Here is a 26622-nt window from a genome sequence, read left to right as displayed (position 1 = left end):
CGGTTATTTTATACGTGAATGTATTCTACTTTTTCAGGTTGGTTAACAGTTTACCTTCCTGTTTATCATTCTTACTACCGCTTTTTCGATGTGCAAGATAGTACCGAAACAATTACAATAAAATATATTTGATATATTTCTCAATTAAAATAATTATAGATGTTTATTAAAATGCAACAAAAATATTACTTTATTATTATTTATTATATGCTGATTTTTTCTTGTCCAAAAAATAGATAGAATTTTAAAAGTAGTAAAAAAATTGTAAAATGTTAAATGCTATTTAAATTTTTATCGTGAAATAAATGGATTTAAAAAATCACATTAATTAAACTCACCACGTTTTACGCTTTTACTGGGAGATCCGCTAGAACTTCTTTTCGCGGGACTGAGACTACTGGTTGTTTTGATACTTTTCGAGGGACTGCTTCCGCTACCGAGGGAGGAATCTGTATTGTCCGAGGAGCTATTGGTAATTCTAGTATTAGTTTCAGTTTGATTCGGATGTTCCTCGCCGTCCGAACTATCATCAGAGCTATCGCCGAAAGGCATAGATCTGATTTGACTGGCACGTCCTGAAAAATATATGATCGATAAAGGCAAACATCGTAAATTTATATATTACAGAGCTAACTATTAATCACACTGATAAATGTAATTATTGTCACATTTTCTTCTCTCACGCTACACCAAAAATTTAATAAATATTTTTATAATCTACCTTTGACAGTAGCGTATACTGGAACTGAGATATCGCAGTAGCCTTGAGAGTTGTGCGCTGTTAAGTTGTGTCCCGTGGCCTGAGAATGCTTCGATGAACTCGTCGTAGTGGTCATCGTTGAAGGTGCGGACTCTTCGTTTGTCGGTGGACCGATGCCAAGGCCACCGTCCGCTACCTACAAATGATCATCGAGGCTTAGTTATTTCAGAAATTAACATAAAATATAAAAAAAAACTAGATTATCCCGAAATTTTAATTAATGCACTGATGTAATTTGATCTTTACGGTTTTTACTCCATTTATATGTCTTTGAATGAAAACTGAGTTTAATGTTACCTGGTATATTTTCGCCTCCCAGCTAGGAAACCTGTGCAACGGTGGAGTGGGTGGACGAGGACCTTGTCCTCCTCCCTGCAGCCAGTTCATGCCCTCTCGGCTGGGTGTGTATATCTCGGCATAGTCGTGCAGCGCTTCCGAGCTTCCGCTGTCTCGGCTGGCCTCCGAAACACCGGATATATTTGGCAACATCACCAGGTTCTCCACCGCCGCGGCCAGCTCCTCGGACAGTAGACTAAGAGAGGATAAAGAGAAGCGGCAAGTAAAGCACATAATCATATCTATTATCTTCTGTGCGGGGTATGTGCGTGTGCGTGCTGCGTCTTTAAATTCCACTACTATTCGTTATAAATTAAAAGCGCCACGTAAATGTATTTCAAAATTATGAAATATTGTGTCATAATATAAATATAATAAACGTATAAATATAACAAATGTGATAAATAAAACACATGTAATAATAAAAGTATAATAAGAGGGGTGGGACGACGGATCCCCTCAGGAAGTCCCAGGACGTTACAGGGTACCACATTTCGGAAACTCGGGCGCCGCTATTACGTCGTGAGGCCTCCCAAGGAGAATCGAGATACGAGTGCATTTAGTGTGCCCGTGAAAGTAGCGAGACAAGTGTTTAATCTCGTAAAAACACTAAAAACGTATCCCGAAGCGTTTATTGGGCGCCGAAGCTTTACCTCGAGTCCATGTTGGCGGTCGCAGCTCCTCGTTGGATGGTACCGCAAGCGGACAAATGTCTCCGGTGCTTCGTGCTCGTTTGCGGTTCCGCTACGACAGTCTGCACGCACTCCGGTGCCGTCTGCGGGGTACCCTCCAAGCTCTCCGATCGTCTACGATCGATACGCAAGGTGGGATCCACTTCTAGGGACAACGACGCTCTCGTCGGTGCCTGCATTTACGGAATTTTTCATTAAGAGACCATTATATCTGTCAACTTTCCGTTAATGTCACAAAACCGGCAGTATAACTCTTCTTCGCGCGAATAAGTAACATTTGTTTGTAATTATTTCCACATTTTATTTTAAGTACATTAATTATTATTAAAGCATACATTTAAATTAAAACATTAATTCATTTAATACATTCAATTATTAATGTTAAAAAGAAAGAAAAATGTCAGTCACAACTATTAAGAAAAAAAAACTTACAGGAGGTTTGAGTCCGATATTTGTTATATGATTGCGCAACAGCTCGAGTTGCTGGTTACACTTGTTGTTCTGCTCCCTCAGGTGTTGATTCTGTTGTTCCAATTCCCTCAATTTATTAGTGACCCATTCTTTTATCCTCGCTGCTTTCGCTTCCACTTGCTTGGCGTCATGCAGCCGTAACTGCCTCTGTGAACGATGATGACTGATTGATAAGGTGATAGCCCGATCCCGCCCATTCGGGTAATCATCATAAATGTCTCAAGAGATTATAGATAATCTCAAATCTTAAGGAAAGAAATTGCAAACGTAGAATAAATCGTGCGATCATCTTTAAATAAAAACATGCACGATAAACACACGCAATATTTTTAGATAGATATTATTAGATAAATAATCGTCAAATGGTTGCTTATTCAAGTAGTATACAATTATATTTTATATAATCTTTACTTATTTAGATTAAAATTACCTTTTGTACGAACCCATCACTGTTTTTCGATAATTATAATTGCCAAGAAAGATACTTTTTTTTATCTCGGCAAGATAAGTTTAAGATAATTTGTGCCAAAATATTATTCAAAGATACGTTTTTCGATCCTCCAAAAGTTTTCCTGACATTATAGGGACTATGTTTTACCTGTTCCTCGACTTGAGTCTCTAACTTCGAAATGCAGGCACAATGAACCTCTTCGATCTTGTCATTCTGCGTACCGGAGGTCGACGGCAGCGAGTGCGGCGGAGAACCAACGCCGGATGTGCTGAGGCAGTACTCACCCTTCACTAGCCGCTCCTCCATCATCCGTACCTGAAGTGGACAGAGAGTGAATGAGCGTTCAATGTTACATTTCCTGAAGACGTCGACGTATATTCGCGGTTTATAAACACGCACAATGTTATCGATGTTATCTAGATTTAATCATCAGTGATTCATCTGTTACTTTCACGAATTATGTGATTAAATCACCATTTCTTTAATTCAAGGAAGAAACGTTCAACGATATCGTCGTAAGTTGTAAATTTAAATATCTGAAGATTCGATTAATCCTCAAATTGTACGACAAATTTGTATGAAATTAAACAGAGGATAAAAGTTTATTATTAATGTTACTTTTCTATAACTTGATTTTTGAAGAGCCTTTTATTTTCAATTTTAATTATAGCTTGATTATTAGATGATAACTGTTACGTCGCAAATAGATGTAAATGCATTTATATAAGTTATATAAATAAATATTTCTAAATATATTTCCAAATATTCGATGCGTCACGGTTTTTTCAAAATGATTTATAGTTCACATACATTTCCTAGTGTGCCGTCAAATCCAGCGATAATTTCGCTAGCAGAATAAATATCCTCATCGCAAATAGAACTCGACGAATCAAACGGTTGACGGAGAATTTTGCTCGATCGTAAATAATCGCGAATCGACGGCATCAAACGCTTACCGGAAGATCTCGTAAACTTCGACCGGAAGAGACCGGTCTCATAAACTTGGCAGACAGAATAATCGTGAACCAAAGATGCTGAAGAACCACCGAAAAGAAAACCCGACGGTTCACAAATAATTGTCAACAATGCTAAATAATTCCTGCAGAAAGTTGATAGACAATGGAGATAATCGCGAATCGTGAAAAAATATACAAGTACCAGAATACGCTCGTTGTCGAGTAATCGCGCATCCAACTGGCTACCGAGGGAATTCGAATTCCCTCTGCAATAACTGCAAATAATCGCGAACTGAGAGCACTAAAAAAAAAAATAAATAAAATAAATCTGCCCGAGCGCGTCGGATTAGCGACGAGCAATCGTTAGCGAAAGCTCACCGCGCTCACGATCGGGCAATAAAACAAGCGAGCGTGCGGATCGAATTTGCGCGAGTGCGTACGTCACGTTGCGTTGCGTGTGTTACGTTACGTTGCGTAGCGTTACGCTGGGGAGAAGAGAGAAAGAGAGAGACAGAGAGAAAGAGATAGAGAAAGCTTTGTGTATACACCGGGGAGAGAACCCTTCCCACACACCGTACATACGTACCCGCACGTCCCCGTGTGGCGTTTGCACACGGTATATGTAACGCGGCGGAGAGCAGCTGTCAAAAATCGATATCGCCTTAACGGCACGACGGATATGTACGGTAAACGCCGCGAACGGGCGAGAGCGAGCGAACGTCCGCGGCGACTAGTCGAAAGGGGACTCGAGAGAAAATCAATACGGGGAAATCCTCTCTCGCGCCGAATGTTTTCCCGGCGTGTGCCTTCGTCGTCGTCATCGTCGTCGTCGTCGTTGTCGTGCATGTGCTCTACCCTTACTTATATCGATCTTTCTCCGTCTCTATCTTCCTCGCGAACCCCCGGGCTCTACTACCCGTGGCCGGCGCCGCGTTTTCTCGCGCGCGTTTCCGTTTTCTCTCGCGTTGTCGTCGCCGGCTTTGCCGGTCGCATCGCTTACGTTCGCCCGCGGAAAGAAATCGATCTCCGCCTATAGGCAAGATGATTTCAATAGTTTCTCACGCTTTCTTTAAAGTGTAGCGCACGCGGGACCCCAACGGCGTTAATTTGGAGTCGACTTTATGTCAGCAAAAACGAGGGAGATTATCGTTTGTTCGCGATATTCCAAGTTGCAACGGTTTATCAAACTTTTTCATTTACGGAAATTAAAAAAAGTGAATCGATACTTCAATGATACGATGTTTCGATTCCCGAAAGTATTACGTTCACTGTACGATATATAAGTCTATATATAGAATTCTGCCAGACGCGTTATAAATTCACTTGCATCATTTAAGCTGTACGAAAAGCAGATTATATCCAAAGCATATTACGCAACTTAATTACTGATTTTTTTGCAGGATTATTACAATTATTACATAATCAGAAATTAACTTTATTTATATTTTAAATAATATATAAAAGCCGGTAATGTGAAATAATAGCTTAATAGACTAAAAAACTTTTATATCTGGATATCGCATAGATTTCATTCGAAAACTCTCGCTGCTATCATAAAATCTTACCACTATTAGACGTTTCCATGGTGGATGATTTTTCGACAACGCTAGCTCTAGTTCCTTCTCTTACGTTCCGGCGATTCGTCGGAAAATATACTCATCCACGGCAAAACAACTCTCCTCCGGCGAGGATTCGGTCGGCGGCACGGAGCGATTCCTCAAATAAGACGGGGACACAACAAAAACGAGACGGCGAAATCTCGCGGACGAGTGCACGTGCGGAGAGCTGGAGTTCCTCTCGTCCGTCCGCCCGCCGGTGAAGATCGCGCCGAACTGAAGCGAAGCGAACGAACGGAACGTACAACCCGAGTACATAAACTACGGGGGGGTTTTCTAGAGGCGGTGAGTCATGTTGGCTCATAGCCAATGAGTGAATTTGTGGATGCTACTCTCATGTGCATGTACTCGGGACGCGCAACCACCGTGGGGTCAAGCCGATGACCCTGAGGCGAAGCGAACTCGCGCTCCCTGCGATGCTTTCTCGTGATGCAACGACGAGCCGATCGAAAAAAAGACAAAGGCGCGAGAGGAGAAGTCAGCTTCATAAATGATTAAGAACGAGTTAACTCCGCGGGAAAGATATCGGGTACAATACCAAATTTGGAGAAAATATCTGACCCCGCGATTAGTTTAAAATTTGAGACGCTGACTGCTTTAGAAAGATCAAATTATGGAAGATGCAACTTGAAACAGGTCTGGTTCGTGAATGTTCCATTTTCGTTCCGTTTCTCCGGGACCGTCTTGAAATTTATCGATTTACTCCATTTCCCGCTAACGTGTCCCGTTAGCGCAGGCTTAAAGGAAGAAGATTCCAAGGATGATGAAAACGATTCGTGCTCTTTGACGAGCGTAAGCTTCGGTAAAGTCGGAGCCAGCTGGGCTCGAGCACGTCTCGTACAGGGTGACTCATCTAATTTTTCACGATCCGGAATACTAATTAGATCGTTAGTATCGTTAATGTTAACGTTCGTCGTTTCAGCTAGAATAGGTAAATGCACTTTGTTGCTTTCCAAACTATCGTTGGCGAGATAAAAAAGCGATTTAAAAGCGATAACGAAAAATGCATATCGCTTTTCTCTCGGTGCACCCCGACGCGACGGCGACTGGCGTCGCGATAAAACCACTGGCGCACAATTGAGTCAGCGAAGATTCCCATAATTCGTATACTACAACGAAACTATTCATGCATTCGAAAATCACATGCATGCAGATTCTACGAAATATATTATAATAATGTATAAAGTAATTAAATGTTAGGTAATTAATGATTGTAAAAAAAATATATAAGTACATACTGCCTTAGTCAATGTACCTATTTGGCAAATATCGATTCGCTGTGCCGCGTAATTTCCCATTAAATATGTATGAACATACACATTGAAACCACCTGCTACAATAGCCGGCGAAAATATTTTATGATTTTAAGGGGAAAAGCTCTCGCGAACAAAGAATATTTTTCAATATTTTTATACAAAATAACAGCAATATTCATCTTTTATTCAATCCAATATATAAATTTACATTCCAAATTAGAAATCTTCCTACTGTAGCTTTCGGAATTAATTTTAATTAAATTTTAATTAATTTGAATTAAATTTCAATATACAGATTCGTTTGTTTATTCGTTTATATATGTAAAAGCTTTTAAAATGAACAAAACAAAATTGTAGAGAAAGCGAAATATATCGAAATTAAAACGAGAATACTAATTTAATTTGTTTTTTTTTTTTTTTTTTTTGACAAACTAACTTAATGGCTTCGCGAAATAGGGTCCAGGACCGAAAGACGCGCAAGTTACGGAGAGAGAGACGAAGACATCTTCGTTTTATTTAATGCACGGATGTCGGCGGGAAGTGAGGATTACTCATACACTGGCCGTAAGCCAATTTTACATGAGACGCGACTCATTAAGTCGCTGTTGCAACCGGTACGTCGGGTTTAAGCGCCGCTCGTTGTTCCCGTCGCGATATCTACGACGCGATAAAAACTTGTCGTCCCTTGCTTCGACACTGCCTCGCTTTTGGATACTAAAGTGTCTTAAAGAATGAGACGATAAAGTACTATACATTTAAACCCAAATTATCTCTCCTATCTAATATTACGATAATACTTTTCTAAGAAATTTTATCGATTTTTGTACTGACCAAAGATACAATTTTTTAAATAAATCCAAATAATTAATGGCAATACAATAAAATTAGGAATAAATACGGATAACTCCCTAATATTCTGTACCACCGAATTCTATCTGATACACGATAAAATTCTCGATCTCTAAATGTAATTTCGATTAATGCAATTTTCGACGTTGCGGCTTTTCTATAAGTTTTACCTCGATTTTTGTGCTGACCGAAGATACAATTTTTTAAATAGATCCATCCAAATAATTAACGGCAATACAATAAACCCTTAAGAACGAATAGGGAGATCATTTTAACATCCTGTACCATCGAATGTTACCTAATTTGATAAAATTCTCGATCTTTAAATGTAATTTCGGATTAACACAATTTTCGACGTTACGGCTGGCAGGAAAATGGACGTTACATTAATTTGTTTGTATTGCCACTAACAAACAATGGAAATCAGTTCTGAGTAGCTACAGAATCAAATTTCATACTGAACGAGATTACGCTGGATTTAATTGGTATTCAATCAGAGGTTCAATCGAAATCTGCTGCACAAGAACATCTCTTTTACGCCAATTATCATGCGTTGCGAATGAAAATGGAAACGCGTGCACGCGAGATCTCAATTCCGCATGATAATCATATCGGTTTTCAGTGCCAGATAGAATTTCAGTCGGTCCGATACTCGACGCCGCGGGATATCTTCGCGCGGTCGTGTGCGCGAAGATGCGTCCCGCGTTGGTCGTCGTGAGTTCGCGAACGGGGATCATTTTCGTTGCGGCTCATTTGAGCTCGTCGGAGAAGATATCATATCAATTTTGTTCGATCCTCGGACAACGGGGACCGCGTTTATTACCTTTCATCGATGTCACCTGCTGCGGGCCATAATTCCTCGCGCACGAGAACGACGACTTCGACGACGGCTTCGACGACCTCGACCTTCGACTTTCGACCGTGGACACGCGCGACAGATCGACGGTCGTAGAACGGCAGTGATCAGAGATCGTTTCCGAGAGATCGAAGCGCGGGGGTGACGTCGCCGCGCGATGCACCGTCGCGGATGCACGTGGTTTCGCAAGAGCGAATCTCGGGGTCATAACAAAACGACGACCTCGCCGGCCAGCCGCACGGCCATCTTGCCACTCTTATCACTCTTCCCTCTCGCCCTCACCCTCTTTCCCTCCGCGCCTCTCTTTCGCGCTTTCACCCCTTTCTCCTTCCATCCCTTTTGAGGCACCGACGCGGATACCGACGGATACCGACGGACACCGACGCGACGCATCAGTTAGGTAATCGATATTTCGTCCTCTTCGCGGATATCGGTAATGAAACTGCCCCGCTTACCCATTTTCACGTGGGACTTTAATTAACCAAGGGATGGGGAGATCAAACTTGTTAAAGGACTGTGAAAAACTCGTCTTTTGTTTGTCCGTTAAAGTAATAAATCACGCGTGGTTCCGAAAATTAATTTTCATTAATCTAAAATTAATGTTCATCAACCTAATGTCACGTATATGTCGCTTTCAATTACCTTTAAAAAAAATGGAGATACCCACCGTCAGTGGGGTTGCGAAAATTTGGCAACTCGCCGTTGCCCCCGGCTGGTAAATCGAGCTTGTGGAGGTTCGTAGGGGAGTGTACGATTCACGGAGGGATGTTTTGATGTCCGTCGGTAAAGCCGTATAAAGATATACGAAGATAAGAAACGCGCAGGGTCGGAGAAATGAGACCGACTCGTCGTCGGTAAAAGAACCAGTGTATGGTATAAAACGGGGGTAAACAACCCCTGAAGAAAGAGAGAATAAGGGCTGATGGAACCGTTCCAGAATCCACCGCAGGATCCGTCACGTATCATTGCCAATTCCACCTAGATGGGGTGGAGATTAGCTCGCGAGAGGAGGATGTAGAAGAATATACACCTTTGCGCTCCAATTTGATGAGATTTGAAAAACCATAATTTATACATCAGACGTGATAAAATAAATCTTGCATTTATTAATTTTTTTATCACGTCGTTTCGTCGTTTCGTGCGCGTTGAGCATATATATTTTTCCAATCTAGAAATATCAATATGTTCGCTCACCTTGTCTTCAGCTTCGTCCGCCCTGCCCTCCGCCTCCAACACCCGCTGCTCGAGCTCCGAGAGCTGAAACAAAAAGCAGGATCGTTTTAGCGATACGTCACTTCACGCAAGATTGATGGCGTTTTGCGAGATAGACAATCTCGGCCTTTAACCGTGATTCTATCCGACTCCGTCAAACGTTAAACGCCGCATTGTAATTTTCACGATTGACTCTTCTTTCTATGCTATTGTATGCAATTGTTGTTGCTTATTCTGTCATTTTGGTAGTAGCGGTTTCTTTTATTTTCAATAAAAAGTCACTTGTGCGTAGATTTGATTAGATTTATTCCCTTATATTGCCTGGCTTCCGACGTTATCAAGAACGGGTGACAAGAACCTTCAATATCGCGTAAGAAACTCGATGTTCTTGAAGACGAAGAAAGTTCAAGTAGTTTGATGTCTAATTTCGCGAGGGAAAGTTTCGTCAAACTTGGCTAAATCCACAGACGAGGAGTACTACCGACTCGATGACAGTTTAATGGATACGGCGAAGATAAACCGGACCGAAGAACCGGCTCGATCTAACCGAGATTGATACCCGTATAAAGTGACAATTTCGCGCGAAAATCTTATCAGGATTTCAGCGACGTTTCAGCGACTCGCGATTTTAATTGTAGTGATAAGTCCTCCGATCAGTTTCGAATCGATCTTTCATCGATAATCAAGTCTGGAAATTTCAGTTGGACTTACTTCGTCTTGGAACTTCTAAAACTTCCGAAATTGCAAAAATATAAAGTTGTCAGTGTTAAAAAAATTATTAGGACGCGTTCATGAAGCTTTATGGAGATCCTTTTAAACAGAATCAACCTGATATCGCTATATTGTTGATGATTTTTGGTGCTTTTTAAAAAGTCTTTTGAACAATTCTTGTAAATTTTAAAAACTTCAATATTGCTTTCTATCTCAGATGCAATCTTCTCGTTTGAAAGACGTGGTTTTTGCGCGGTAGTTTGTCCCGTGATATCACCGAGTAACGAATGATCGTCAGAGCTCCGCCACAATAAGAGCAGTCGGCGAATATAAAGAATCCGTGGTTTCTCCTCGCTCGGGCGAATAGGGCGGCCGTGTAGCGCGATCTCGTCTTTTTCGAGGAAGATGGATCGGCGAGAGCGGGAAGAGAAAGGGGGAAAAGAGACGCGAGCTGCAGCGCGAGGCGAGAAGCGGAGGGAACCAGGATCTCATCAGGGTGAGCGCAGTTAGCAGCATCTGGCGTCGGGAGGGAAAAGAAAAAAGGCAAAGGGCTGCGAGGGAACAGAGTGAGTAGCGGAGGGGGCCCGCGCGAAGAGAAAGCGTAGAAACGTTCCTCCTAATGCGGAGGGGAAGAAAACGCGCGCACTTTCTCGGCGTGTTACACACTCTCGACACGCTGCTGCCAGAGAGGGAAATTCGCGACGTTAAGGCAGGTGGATGACGGGAGAACGACTGGTACATTAGCCGCAAGGAGGGATGCGCCACCGGGACCTCTCAAACTGTCGTCAGTGCGTAAATTTCGCTTTTTGCGACGCCGAGATGACGCCGGAAGGTATCTGGCTAATCTAATCTGCGAAATTTCGCATATGCGTTCCATCTGTATCCTACGGCTATAATACATGGATCCTTGCCTCCATTTAACTCCTTTAACTCATGATCCTTCAGAAACTGCGATAAAATTCCCGTATACTTTTATGTCCAATAATATAACATGTTGCTAGAAAAAGTATCTACTTGAGGACGAAACAATGATTATAGCAATAACAATTTAGCCGCAGCGAAAGGGGTTGCTCACGTGTTCGTCGGATATTCGGGGCTTCAGAGAAAGCATTTTTTTTTAGGATAGAAAGGAAAGCAGCGAGTAACCTTTTTCTGTGGCAAGCAGGGTTTCTCCATAATTTGTCCAGGTCCACGCATAAAGCACGGAGGGTTGAAGTAAGGCGGAACGATAACACACCCTCTCGCGTTTCGATCGTCGGAAGATCGCGCGCGCCGAAACGTTGTCGTCGCGAGGATTGGCTCTCGTTAATGTTATCGGTGGCTCGCGTGACGCGAGACATAGAGGCCGGTACTTTCTTGAATTTCGTTCGCTTTGTGCGCGAAAAATTTATGGCCGGTTCCCGATGTTGTCGCGTGCGGCCAGGGAGAATCACGGAAAGTGCGGAGAAGGAAAGAGCGCTGAGTCGGAAAAGGAACGGCAATCCGGTTTGTTTCTTTTCCAGGGGTAAGAAAAAAAAACTCACAAAAGCGGAAATTACTTCCGGTTACGTGATTTATATACTCCTCCCTTCCTCTCCCTTTCTTTCTTGATACGCTTCTGGATTGTTATTAAATACGGTTGCGGTGGTCGTCCTGTATGAAGTAGATAAGTTAAAAGTGATATGAACAGTTACGACGCATCTCAAATCCGGAAATTGGCTTTGCTATCGTTAAATTGTTTCCTGTTTCTTTTCATTTCCATTCACGTTTATTTGTTCTCAAGAGAAAATTGAGAACCACCACAAATAAATTTCTCAGTATCGCGATCAAATGAATTTTTCCACACTAAATTTCCATTTCAATGTAGAGCACTTCAAGAACTTGAAGAATTAATCGAATTCTAAATTTTTTATTAAAATTAATCAATTATAATTAAATTATTGCAGGAAAATGATAATAATCATAATTTTTCTATTAAATAAATCGAATAAAGATTTTAGAGGTAACGGAAAACGTTAAACGTCAGCATAATTAAACACGTGGAAATCTTGTTGTTTGCAACAACAGATGGAATCAATCACCACCTTTTCTGGTATTTTCTCGATCGATTCAATTTTCCTGCTTGTTACGGAAAGACCGTGCTCTGTATCGAACACTCCCTCGACTTGCTCGCGGTACGGGAGAAGAGTAATGGCCGGTGGAATTAGCTCGACGAAAACGAGAACGTATAACGGTTAGCACCTCGTGCGTTAGCGTTTCTTCTTCTGCGGTACCGCAGGGCGAGTGTGCACGACCCTTATTTATAACGAAATCCCGGGGTCGAGAAGCCGGATCGCTCTCCCGTGCCTTGTATATTAAACTATGCCAGCCCCTAGGAAAGGGGTACGAACGTACGGACGGTTTCACAAGGGTCACGAGGGAAGGGAATTATTGTCGATATGGCGAAACCGAGATTCACCATTGATCCACATCTCGCGATATTAACCCTTATTATTTAGTCTTTCGTTAACATTATCGATAGATATTATGACGAACGAGTCGTCATAATATCGACGTATAATGACCCGAACGTTTTTAAAGCCATAATTCTGTAGCTATCACCGAATAATAGAAGATAATTTTATATTTTTAGAAGTAGGAGGCTCTGATAATGAATATGGTATAAAAATGGTATAAATACGTTACACATATACATGCAAAATATCAACCCTCATTTGGCAAATACATAACAAATAACAACATAAATATACTTTTACTTTACAAAAGAACACTCTATCAAGAGCAGATTTTCCAAATTTACTTTCTTGAGGTAACGATCTTATATTAACCGAATACGTGTCCGCGTTCTCCGCCGTAGATACTCCGGATGTTCGGAGAGGAACAAACGGGCCGAATCGTCCGGCCGAACTAATTCTCGTATCTTTTTATTATCGCGGTCGTAACGCCGCCGCCCGTCATCGTCACGTAACGTTGTCGCGAACGTTGGTACGATCGCAGTTATCGTTATTGCACCCGCCGGTGCATCCCGCCGCGAGTACGGGAACGCGCGCGCCTACGTGCCCAATTCCAACTGCAATCCGCGTAACTGCGACATTTATTCGCGGGACGACCGATGGAAGTGCCGGCCGGCCGGTACACGTGCCCTATGTACAGGGTGGTAAGCGTCGCCCGCTATCGTCTGAATCATCGTTACGAAGAAGAGCACGAGATTTTTTCGTCGGCTTACAGCCGCCTTATACTCCTATAGTTACGCGATGTAATCTTTGTCGTCAAACGTTCGCCAACACGGTTCATATGGTAGGTCACGAGTTTTGCACGTGGTCTTGCGTCTAATATTGAACGCAACGCTAGTTTCTCGTGGATTGTATGTTCCTAAAGAATGTGTGTATTTGCTCTGCTCCCCTTTCAGTATAACCCCCCCTCTAAGGTATCACTCTTTTCGCCGTAATATGATTTTAGAATCGTTTCATGATGCGTATCTAAAGTGGCCCCATTCAACGATATTTCAGCTAAGTGTTTATAAGCCTGGGGGATACGTACAGTCGTAAAAAGCCTGGAAACCACTGACTTAGTGGAGACGCAAGTGGCGCAGGACTGGTTTTGATGTGTACGGTAACGGGTATCCAAGTCGTACCACCCCACTGCTTTCTCTCGGCATTGATCAGAAAAGAAAGTTTAGGGGCTGGGGAAATAAACGGAAGGCATCCTGAACGAAACGACAAAATGATCAGAGAGTATAATCAGGGCTGGATCTTTTATTAGGCCTCGTAGGTATGGTGCCCACAGTCTATGAAGTATTTGAAGCTTATGAAAAAAAAAAAAAAACGATGAGGAATGAAAAATCGAGACAAAGAAGTAATCCGATTAAAACTAAAAAATGAAACTGCATCCACTGGACTCCACCATATCTTGCATTTTAGAATAAGAGTAACTTAGGTCCAAAGAATGTTTGAGCAGGAAAACAAACTTTTCTTCAAACAAATAAAGAACGGAGAAAATAAGACAAAGAAACAACGCAGTCGAAAAGCCGAAATTATGTGTATCGATGTAATTAGAACTACGTCCGTTTCTCTCGGAACAGAAGTGTCCAAGTTGTACGAAGATCCAACCCCGAGTGTGTGTAGGAGCGACAAGCTGACACGGAGGTTACAGGAAAACGGAACGCGGGCAGAGGAGACGTTCGAGAAATCGCTTAGGGCCGAAGTGATGGCCCCGGCACGAGATAAAGAAAGAAGCTAGTGCCTTGTAAAGCTCGTAACCCAGATGCGTCCCGTGTGTTTTATTGCCCTTTTACGCTCCACGGCCTGTGGGGTAGGAAGGGGGTGTGGCGGATAGCGGCCGTTCGCCGTCGTTTCTCGTCCGGCGCACACACATACATACGATCTTATACGGAAGCGCGAAATCGTGCCGTCGACGTTTTAGCTGTACGTCACCGGCGAAAAGTGCGGAAAAGTTCGCTGAAAGGTGAACGGCAAACTTCCGCCGATCGCCACACCGAGACTCGTTGCTCGTCGCTAGCCGATCTGGTAGTACAGCGTTGAAGTTTTATCCAGCCGTCTAATAATGTATCGACACGATATAACATTAAAGTCAGCGGATATTATATAATAGAAACTCTCTTAATGTGTGTCTCCCTTCTGTTGCTAATATTCATAATGTTATTAATCAATAATCTGCACTATACACGGAGAGAATTTTTTGTTACATTTTACCCTTAAATTCACTACAAACTTGGGACAACTTGGCAACCAAGGAATTTTTAAAATATACAAAAGACATTTTACAAACAATGTGGTAAAAATTACCAAGCAGATTGGTAAATTTTGAAAAATTATTGAAATTTCCTAGATATATTTTAGTAAAATTAATCAAACATATTTCATATTTGAATGTAATAGATATTAATATTTTTTATTATGGTGGATATTAATCAGAATAGCTCGCATAAAATTCTTGATGGTACATGTTGTCCCACAACTATACCATGATTTCAAGATAAATTTTAAGAGAAAATTCTCTCCGTGTACTCGCTTACTTCATATATTATATCTCTTCTTCTTCTGAAGTATTGATTTTGATGAAGAAAATCAGTGGAATAACTTCCCGTCGAAGAGCGAAGTTTTACACAAGTGATGTTGGTAGAGAGATTAGTGATCAGTCATACGCAAAAATTCGTTTCCTGAAGAAAACTTATACCTCGTGACGAAACGTTCTCCTTTCCGGCGACACGTCCAATTACAACAAAAATATTGTCAACCTCTTTTTATTCCCTTCGTCTTCAAGGTACCGCGAGGAATCCACCCTGTCGACCCGACGTCAGTGTGCTTGACATTCAGGATTAATATTTTTCGGCCAGTCGCGGTAGGCGGCAAGAGGGTCGATAATACGCATCCTTGCCGCAAAAGCGGAAAGCCGCTTAGGCCAGCAACCGTGGGCGAAAAAGCTTTCTGCCAAGGGAAGGCTTACCCTCCTACACTCTTACGTCCCCGTTACGAAACGCGCGGATGTCTGTTTGGCGATAAAGCTCAGCGTCCCTTCCGCCTTCGGTACGTTTTCTTAGCCCCCGATACACACGGAAGCTTGCTCCCGTTAGAAAAGGATCAGTTTATGCCCGGCTGAATGTTATGAAATAGAAAAGGGAGATCAAAGATCGGAGATCTCAGATATAAGGATGCAATGAGATCACCCATAAATTTCAAAAGTGTTCGACGATGAAAGAACAAAAAAGAGTTCATCTTTATTTCTATGTATAGTTATATGTATAGAAATCTCGAATTAATATCGGTTTGCAATAAAATGTTATAAACAATGTAAAGTGGTGAATAACGTGTTGCTTAATTCGGCGATTTCAGACTGCGCATTGTCTGAGAGTATTAGCAAGAAAGTCTTTCGTATTTTCGTTTCTTACCACGGCAAATCCGGCTCTTTCCGTCTAGCGCACCGATTGTACCTGCGGAATAATAAAATTAAAAAGAGACCGGAGAATTGAGATTGGAGTCGCCGGGCTTGCGAGCCGAGACGCCCGAGACTTGTCGCTCAAGACTTCGCGCGCGCGCGTTCCCCAAGAAATACTAATTACAAAAGTAATTACAGCAGTAACAGTAGACACGATAAACGGCATTATCCCGCGCGACAAACGTAATTGCACGGTAACGGAAGGACAATTAACTGCTCCATTTTCGCGGGCAAACGGCGCGTTACCACACGTATACGCGCACACGCGTGGTCACACGTACGTCGGGTACAAAAACACACATACTCGTACACACACATACGCCATATATATATATGCGACGTTATTTAAGCTTCAGCTTACGTTACCGCGCGACGCTTACCGGCGCATCCTGCTATGCAAATGCGTGTTGAATTATGCATTCCGTCCGCGAGTTATAGATACATTCCCGCGAGCGGAAAACGCGCGCGCCGAGTTATTATTCCGTAACCCTTCCGCTAGGGCCGCGTATCGCGAATTCATTTTGCATTATAATTCCCGAAAGATTGCAACCGGTGGACGGATACGGGGCCGCCGCGCCGCGTCGGCTTAATATCGCGCCCGTTGCCCAGGGTGATCCCACATCCGCGACGCACAACGCGCAATGCGGTTTGAAACTGCGGGGAAATTAACCGGGGCTGTCTGCGCGATTTTTTGTCCCGCGCGGTCGTTTTTTCGGCCGTAAGCCGTTTAAAGTTCGGCCAATGAACCGATGATTCAGCGGCCGCGAACGACGATTTTCTGTCGCACTCGGCATTATTACGAGAGAGCGAGCGGTAACGAGGGAGGGAGATGCGTCGGATAAAAATGTCACGCCGTAAAACGTAAACGGTAGTAGCTTTCTGCCAGCTTTTTATTTGACATTTATTCGTGACACTTGTGCATGTGACAGCAGTATAGACGGTATGGTATAAAATGTAGGCACCATGCTAGGTTTTACATCTGACATTTGTTTCACGACACTTGTGTCTGACAGCGGAGAGCGGTAATATAAGCGATGAAGAATTTCTCTCAGATTGCATTACAATGAGAGAATGCTAGCGGGAGAATTAATGGAAATGTCATAAATGTTAAGTAAATTTAGCTCGGGCAACGAGATAAACGACATCCTATTAATTCGAATTATAGACACATTTAATTCAACTACGATTTAAATCCTCCGTTTAAATCCTTTTCAACAATTTAAATTACAAATCTTTCCAAGCGAGGGAAACTCGTTAAAAATTATTTCTTGTTTTTCTTTTAAAACAAATAAAACTTAAAAATTGACTTGAAAAACTGAAATTTTTATTTAAAAAAAATATTTCTTCGATTAAATATAAGTATAAATTATATCAAACATTCCCTTTTTTAGTTCAATTTTTCATATTTTTTTTAGTAAACGATGTTAATTGAAGTAGAATGTTTTTTTTTCGGGTAGAAGGAAGACGTACAGATTTAATTGCTAGAAAAACTGGTTACTTTACGCTTTCTCGCCGCTTTTTCGGACGATTCCGTCGAAGTGGCCATTAACGCGCTGCTAGAAAACTCGCTTTAACCCTACACGCGGCATATACACGAATATCCACGCGTGTGGCGAGGTGTGGATGCTCGCTAAGTGGTCCATTCAGCGATGCCTGACGGAATACATTACAGGAATAAGCCGCAGTTACAAAACTCTCGCTCCCCAGCGAAATCTCTTTTGTTCGTGACTTTTCAGGTAATTCTTTCCTCTTAGGAGAAAAATTTCCCTGCGTTCAGATAGGCAAACATATGGGAAAACCATCGCTCGAGATTATTCTTGATGTTCGCTATTCCTTAATCGGATTTTTATGAGACACTACTTTCTTAAGCTTCTTTCGGTATTCAAGGTAAAGTATCTTGTTAACCAAGCCTGAGATTAAAATTCGTTCAGACGAAATATATTCGTACAGATTATATTTAAACGATTCACAAATTCTGATTGTTATTTTTACCTAAAAAATAATACAACTAAAAAAATTGACTTCTTCGACTTTTTGTTTAGTATAAGTACTTGTAATCGAGTTGCGTATTATAAAAATTGGAAAAACAAACCGTGCTGATTCGCTCATCATGAAACCACTAATGCGAAATAAAAGGGGATTATGATTACGTTACCTTACGAAGCATCTCTTCGAGCGATTCCATGTCCAAGGCGGAGTTGTTGTTTTCGGTGTGTACGGGTTGCATCATTGGCAATTTATCAACTCCAGATGAGTCACTAGTCTCGGTGAGAGAGTTGTACTCGCGGGCACTAATCAAAATCGTTCGGCTATGATTTCATCGAATGCCATAAATATCGACGCGGTCGAAACTTATCACCTCGTAATCACCATCATTTCTCACGTCACATTGTCCATCATAATCGAAACTGTGTTCCCAATAACTAACTGTCTATAGACGGACAGATATGTGGTAGATATATGTTTGGATTCTGATACGAATTCAAATATTAAAAGTCAGAAAGTTATCACGTTTCCAGTCAGAGTTAAACACTGATTTAATCACCATTGACAAATTTAAACTTATAAAAAATCCAATTTTGCCATTTTCATTTTGCGTTTATTAAATATTCCTGACTAAAATAAAAAGTCTGATATTGTATTTTTGCTCTTATACAAGTTTAGTGAACATTCAGCAGGAAACCTTTGTCACATTATTGATTTTTGTTACACGTGCTTGTATATTAGGTCGCCGTGTGAAACCGCGGTTTTCTGTGGGTTGCGGTAAGAAAGGTTTGAGAAACAGCGAATCAGAGAGCCAAAAAGGAGGACGCTGTAAAACGGGACGAAAAGGGAGGGTTAATCTTTCGGCGGGGGCGAGAGAGACCTGCCATCGTCACACGGCGTCGTCATCGAGGACTGTCGAGAGCGTCGCTCTCTGCACGACTATTTTCGGACGTGGGGTATTTTTAAGCCTCGCTTTGGGAGTCCCGAAAGGCGCGATTTCCAGAAGAAAGAAACGCGCCGTTTCCTGCCACCGCCTGTCGCCTTTCACGATGCAGTTAGTCGGTGCAGCACTTCACGGACAATCGAGAAAGAAAATATGAAGGGGGAGGTGTGCGTGCGCGCGCGCGCGCGCGCGTTCTCACAGAGAATGTATACGTTCGTTTTCGACTAATTGAGACACAGGATAGACAGTAAAAATATATTTCAAACCCGACAAAGAGTTTTGTTCGAAGGATATTTTAAGCAATTTCCACGAGACGATAGAATGAGGTTCCCTTTCATCCATCTCACGAGAAGGATACACCTATATAATAATAAATAATAAATATTACATACAACGAGATAATAAAAATAAAATTCGCTTCATCTCTCTTATATAAATTTATATTCTTATTTATATTTCATTACTTAAAATTGTACGTCTCTTTGGCTTACCGCAGAGTTTACCGTGTGGAAAGTCTCGAAACGCGATATTTATTTTGTAAAAACGGAGAGATAAATTTTTCAATTCAGAATATTATATCTCCACGTTAATATCGAAGATAAATTTAGCACGAGATGAAAAAGGTACTTTTTCTCTGAACAAGCGATTTAATTATTGAGCGGCACCCAACCGCCGCGCCGACCGGATAATTATGGACGCGCGTAACTTTTTTTCACATTGATTTTTTTCACGTGCATCCCAACGCTGCTGGTCGGAATACAGCAGTCCTGTCGACTTCTAATTTTCGCGAGCCGCCGATAGAAGGGTCAATATTTATTCTCTCTCTCCCGATAATACCAATCACCGAGAGAGCGCGGTTCACTTTCGCCGCTCGTCCCTCGTTAAAGTTCGATTCGTTCCGGTATTTGGTAAGCAAATAGAGGCCGGATCACCGACGACAACCTGCCTGCCGCGCTATCACGTTATAAAGAGCCGAAGAGTATCAAAGGATGAAAGTAGTTCACGCAGAAAGTTAGTTTCCGCAATTTCGCGCTGCTTGTTCGCTCCGCGCGCGGTAGTTTTATTATTTTCCCCGCTCGAGATAAGCTCGCTCAATATTGACTTTAGCGACTGCACTGTCTGCAGATCGGCACCGGTTATTGTTATGTCAATAGTTAAACAAGTGAAATCACCATAAAATTAAGTGGAGTAGTCACGAATCGGTAATTTCCCGAACTAGAAATGAAATAAAAAAATGCAATCGGATTGAAGAGCTTATACATTGGCAAGGAACACTCATCAACTTTTATTATTAGTTTCTCAATATTGTAGTATCAAAAAATCGATCGATCCTAAATTGACAAAGAAATCTAGCTTTAAAATCAAAAGGCAAGTTCCGGAACATCGCGTATCTCTGTCTATAGAAAAAGATAGATTGACGCAAAAAAAGGTAGATTGACAATTAAATAAATAAAGCTTCACTTAAACTCTTTGGAAAATACACCCCTCAATTAAAATGCGAAACCCGGAGAGAGCGCGAACGCGCTAGATGCTATTATAGACGAGCCTTTCAAGTGCTTCCTAGCGCGTTGACGCGAGTCGAACGACATATGATTTCGATCCACCGAGATTTTTGTTCCATTCATGAGCGTCCGTGTCTCGTCGCTCGTCCCTTTATCGAGTGACATTCGTTTGAACTCTCTAACCAGCGAAACTCACGCGAAACAGCGCGCACACTCGCTCTATATATCCCGATGGCCCCATGATCAAAGCTTAATTGAAAAAGAGGAGGCCGATCCTGAATGCGCTGGCGACTGATAGTATCTGGAATAGATAGATACCGCTTTTATCTCTCTTGTAAGCGGATATATAGGTTAGCGCTTTGATCAAAGGGCGAAAGAGCTACGTAATTTTTTGGGGGAAAAATTAAGAAGCATTTTGTACGACACGAAGCCGGCAATTAATGGAACAGTCGGCTATAATAATAACTTAAGCTGAAAAGTGCGCTCAGAATTTTAGAATAAATTCCAAAGACGTATATTACTCAAAAATAATAATTGATTCCCTGTCCTCAAAAATAATAATTTAATACAATTTTCTAGATATAAATTGAAATTGTATTCTTATAATTAATTGCGTTCTTCATCAAATAAATGCCAAAGTTTTAAACTTTAAAAATTATATTGTTATGTGTTGAAAATTACTTAAAAGAAACAAAGGAAACGTTTAGTGAATAAAAGCAAAAAAATATATATATTGCCTCCTCACAACAGTATTTTCTTTAATTTCTAAGATTGTAAATTTAGATGAAAAATTATGACAGAGATTCGGATTCTGCGTAAAAAACGAAACACGTAGTTTTAATTATTTCGTCGTAAACATTCCTAAAATTCGATCTAATTCTGAGATCTTTAATTGTTTCGTTTGCCCTTATTCCCCGGATTTATATCGCCGACGTTTAAAAAGGGGAAGATTTATTCCGGTCGGGAAATTAAATTTCTTTAAGAACGATAAGAAAATACAAAACAAGTAAAAACACGAAACAAAAAATATAACATTGGATTAATGATGTAAAGAGATATTATTACAGGAATAAGGGTACGATAAGTGAAAGCGATGACATACAAAGATTGTGAAGAAATTTTCGTGAGTTACGAACCGTTCTTACAACACCTTACGTTAAAGCGAACGGATTTTGATCCCAGAATTAATTGTGTAACAAGTTCTAAAAGTAATTGCACGCGCAACTAGGACAAACTTTTGATTAATTGCAGTACAATGCGGCATTCTACAGCTTTCTACGGGGAGCGCGCCAGAATAAACGAGTGAAATTTTAATAAGACGGATCGACAAAAAAGTCAAGCAAAGTCACCATTTATTACAGTCTCTTTCAAGTTTCAGTACGGCATCTTTTTGTGTAATTATGTTCAGAAGTAATGCTCCCGGATTAATATTAAAGTAAAGCTTATTTCGAACCAAAAAAGAATACATTTTTATTATAATATTTGTAATATTTCTTTTTAATATCTATAATATTTTAATATCTATAATATTTGTTTTCATATTATATAATATTTATTATTATTAATATAATATTCACGATTATCAATTTACTTTCTGAGAGACTTACTTATTTCGTGAGAACGTATTTATTTCAAATTAAAAGTTCAATATTTTTACTGAAGAAAAATCAATTCTGAATCAAATAATCTATCATTATAACTTTACTTGTTTATTATGGGATTTTCCACGGTACCTTGCCGGGGCTGAAACTAAAAGTTACTCCGTAACTTACTCCTTTCGACTAAGCGCATAATGTATTCCAGTTTCTAGCGAATTATTTATAATAGTTTAACAAATCCTTCGTGCAATCTTTCCTCAAGAAAGATTCGATAAGACGTCAACTTTCATGAAAATTAAAAAGAATCAGCAATATTCTCGGGTAATACCACCGTTAGAAATATTGTAGCGTGAAACAACTGTGTTCGTGCGTCGTAAATCGCTATCGTATTTGCATTCCGATTGAGAAAGATACGCGCGGGCTTTCCTTGCGCGTGCATTAGATGCACTTACTGAAGCGAAAACGTACCTTTGTAAAGTTCTTTTATAACATCTTTTATTACTGTAACTTTTATTCCGGTAAGATAATTAAATAAAGAATTTAGAGTAACTATGACATAATAATAATTATACTTACAAAAAATACTTTTTAAAATAATAGCTATAGGTATATATAAGTCGTAACATATAAAATCACCAAAAGTATATCTCATAATTTATCATTTACCTGTGTTCATATAATTTCATATTTATGATTATTAATTAGTACTCTGCTTCTGATATCGCGGAATGTTTAAAAAGCGACCAAATTGCTAAATTCGTTAAAGAACATCGTGGTATTAAAATTAATTAATTTAACTCGAGAATAGCCTGTATATACTTTATGAGTAAATTGAACGAAGTTATTGTGACTGAAAGGTCTCTTTTGATTTCTCGTTTCGTTCGACGTGATTTAGTAGCTAATTGACATCGCCTTGGTAGAAAGAAGCTACTAATTGCTTTAACACCGCTGTTCAAACGTAACCGTTGGAAACGATGTTTGCTCATAATGCGACAAAGAAAGATAATTTAGTCTAAGAAAAGAAGATCAATTTCTCGTCTTTATGATTTTTGTATATGATAATAACAAAAGATATAAAAGTGACAATAATATACGTTGCGATTGAGATTTTTATCTAGTGTGAAACGCATTTGACGCCCTTTAAATGAATTATTGTCATTTACCATTATGTCTTTTGGAATTTGACTTTCAAAATTAAATACACCGGTTACACGATAATCGTATTGATCGCACGATTTAATACGACTGTCAGCTTGTTTCAGAATTCATTTAACAATACACCAATTCTTGCGATCAATTGCGACACATGCTCACAATGCTTTATCTGAATATAGTGCTTCAATCCGATTACGCTTGTTGGTAACAGTAACAGAAAAAAAAAATAAACGGAGGTAGTATAACAGAGTAAAATAATGTAATATTTGATTCGGAAAAGATTCGGTATATCAAGTTGATTAAATCATCAGCAGAGAAGAGCAATATAAACCTATAATCTGGGATACAATAATTTGAATATTCCGACAAGGACAAAAATAGTTTCCAGGATTTTTTACATTCGTCGAGATTTACATTTCCGCGCTCTCGGAAGATCGCAAAAATCGCTGGAAAAAAATCGCGGTGCATATTTACAAATGTGCTCCAGAATTCAAAAGTACTCTATCTGTCTCCCTCCCCCTCCGCTGCCCTGCGTCACGTCCTTTCCGCCACTTCAGATGTCAGTCAGGTATCGACACACAGGGTTTGACTGCCGTTCACGCAGAAACCGATTCGATTGTCCCCGAATTACGTACCCCTTTGTCCCTCATACGCGCCCACTTATCCCCCTCCGATAATTTACATCGTAGAACACCACGAGGGCGAGATCTCCCCGTCAAACGCGACGCTGGCGCGGATCAATGTGATGCGGGATCGCGGAATTGCGGATCCCGCGTGTATCCCGCGAGGGAGGAAGATCGAGAGGACGTAGCGCTCCGATCGCGTTTCACGGACCACTGAGGGGAAGTCACGTCCGTCGCGGTGGCAGCGGCGATGTTGGAGTCGGAGTTGCGTCGGGCGCATACGTCACATGCGCGCCTTGCGCGCAACGCGGCGCGGCGTGGCGCGGCGTGGCGCGACGCGACGCGACGCGACGCGACGCCGCCGTCGTCGCGTCGTCCTCGTCGACACGATAGCGAATGGCACTGTATACTCTCGTAGAGGGATGCGACGTGAGTACTCGTAAAGCGCCAAATCCGAGAGAGGTCTCGGATTATACGAGCCGGCTTATTCGACTCGCAAACTACTGGATAAATTCGGAATTATCAAGCTCGCGCGCGAGACTCTCGCGTTAAGTTCTGCTTTAAAGTTACGTAGTCTCTTTAAACAGGAGCAAAAATTCGTCACCGGATGGATTAAAGCACGATGAATCAACGATGACTGTTGCAATTAATAAAAATTACCTCTAAGCCGCGCTTCCCGATTAACGCGACTCCAAAGTAACTTCGAATACGCCGAAACTTTTGCGTCGCTTTTCACGAATGTTTTGCAATATTAATGTATGTGATGTTACAACGGATAGAACAAATGAACGAATTTTATTCTGACGCGATGATTTATGTCCACGCAAATTCGTCCCCTCCCAATAATACGATTCCGTGTATCTCTCCGCCGCACTCCGTGTATCTTTATTGCTGTCGTGCCATCTCGCCGATCCAAGACGTGTACCCATGCCGCCGGAAGTACCCATTAGACGAGAAGGAACTTAACAGTCTACGTTCGTGTCAACGGTAGTCGCCGTTGGTTACGTGATATTACAAGTACAACGATGCAATGCATTTGTGATAAGAAGCTTCGTATGCGAATCACCGTGTAATAATGTACATTTCGCCGATAATCTCGAGAGAGAGAGTTCCTTTTAATATTTAGCGGGGTAGACTATATAGGAAAACGTGACTACCGAAAATAACTCATCACGCAGCGTGCTCTTAGCTTGATTAATCGATTCCATCTAAATGAATTAATCCGGCATAGCATCGTTACGTATAGGTGCCATTTGCGGACGGTAGTTATGTCGAGAATTTTAGTGAAATTCCTAGTGACCATAATAATTTCTAGGGCCCTTATCGTATTATCGCGATAACCTACGCCACGAGTTTGAGAAAGTTCTTCATGTACAATGCGCCTTCGAGCTAATCCAATAACGTACGCGACGCCCTGGATCCGCAAAATGTCCCCCTCAACTATAGAGAAAGAGATCGAACTAAAATTAAATAGAAATATCTATTATAACAGACATCAAATATAGAAAATTAAGTGATCTGCGAGGGTTTAGCTTTATGAGAATATAAATAAGTAACGATAAGTAATAATGTCGTTTAATTGTTGAATTATGTAACGCGTTTAACGACGAGCAATTAAGCTCCTAAATATTGAATAAATTAGTTATAATCGATAAAATTAAGCTTTAGATTAACATCATCTCTATATAAAATTTCTCTAATTAGTTTAATTTTTCATTAGTTCAAGTATATGAGGTTTTTAACTGTTTTTTTTTTTTCGGTTCAATGTTTAGTACAATAGATACTATATATATATAGCACAGAAGCTATAGATAGCATCGCTGTAAAAGCAGACAAAGATTCCCTTCGGTTTCTTAAAGTTCGCTTAAGTGAATTTTGGTTTAGAAATAGCGATAGAGACTCTCAGAAGATCTTCTTTCGACAAGACGAGAAGGCGAGGCACATCGCCATCGCTCACAAACAAAATCAATATTTAATTTTACGGACTTTTATCCGTGGTCGAAACTGCAAGAGAAGGAAGCAGGGAAGAAAGGTGGAATAGAGGGAATAGAGGCAAGAGAGGGAAGCGGGGAATCTTTAAAACTCGATAAGGTTCGAGAAAATCGAGGTCGTTGGAGCCCTTTCCGAATCGGAAACGATCTATTCACGCGTGCATTTACAAATACGCACGACTACCCTCGGTGTGTACTTTAAACAACATTTTCTCGCGAATGTATCCGACGTTCTATTCTCTGTCCCGCAAATAAAAATACTTGCCGATTGGATAACGTTACACAAAGGATGACTGCTGAGAAATGTTTATCTATGCACGTTATATTAATAAAACTTAATAACTCTAATCTTAAAAATCTATGATAGTAATAAAATAAAAAAAAGTAATAGATTTTAGAAAATACTTTAAATTACAAGAATTTCTATTAATTTTATTGCTTTTATTTAATATATTGCTATATATTAGCAGTAATTATATTATATATAATATATAATAATTATACACTGTTAAAAATTCGTAGTATCAAATTATACTCAATTTGAGTTATTTTTAACCGTTCCTATAGACCGCCATTGCTTCTACTCGTTAATTTAACTAAAACAATGTTAACTTAACAGACTTAACTAAACCAATAAAGTTAAAATAATAAAATGTTATTTAACTCAAGGCATGAGTTTAAATTTCATCCTTTAACAGTGTATAACTGCTAATATACAGTAATA

General features: G+C 40.6%; 1 protein-coding gene across 10 annotated transcripts in view; it reads right to left on the bottom strand.

The window, feature by feature from the left end:
• Positions 1 to 26622, bottom strand: part of LOC139783910 (uncharacterized protein CG43867) — a 62162-nt gene that overhangs the window by 9966 nt on the left and 25574 nt on the right. For 6 of the 10 annotated variants that reach the window (XM_071723076.1, XM_071723070.1, XM_071723072.1 and 3 more), the window contains exons 3-9: positions 9438 to 9500; positions 2858 to 3025; positions 2221 to 2406; positions 1750 to 1961; positions 1058 to 1292; positions 722 to 896; positions 339 to 575 (exon numbers count right to left, since the gene is read on the bottom strand). In XM_071723076.1, the coding sequence (XP_071579177.1) occupies positions 339 to 575; positions 722 to 896; positions 1058 to 1292; positions 1750 to 1961; positions 2221 to 2406; positions 2858 to 3025; positions 9438 to 9500 (1276 nt within the window). Of the gene's footprint in view, positions 1 to 338; positions 576 to 721; positions 897 to 1057; positions 1293 to 1749; positions 1962 to 2220; positions 2407 to 2857; positions 3026 to 9437; positions 9501 to 18255; positions 19477 to 23758; positions 24126 to 26622 lie in introns of those variants that run through there. The other 4 variants (XM_071723079.1, XM_071723080.1, XM_071723078.1 and 1 more) reach the window with 4 other exon arrangements.

Source organism: Temnothorax nylanderi, unplaced genomic scaffold (genome assembly GCF_030848795.1).
Source record: "Temnothorax nylanderi isolate EJ_2023f unplaced genomic scaffold, tnyl_v1.0 TNYL_tig0558_pilon, whole genome shotgun sequence".
NCBI classification, from domain to species: Eukaryota; Metazoa; Arthropoda; class Insecta; order Hymenoptera; family Formicidae; genus Temnothorax; species Temnothorax nylanderi.
Note: the sequence above shows the minus strand (reverse complement) of the source record. Positions and strands in the feature narration are given on the sequence as shown.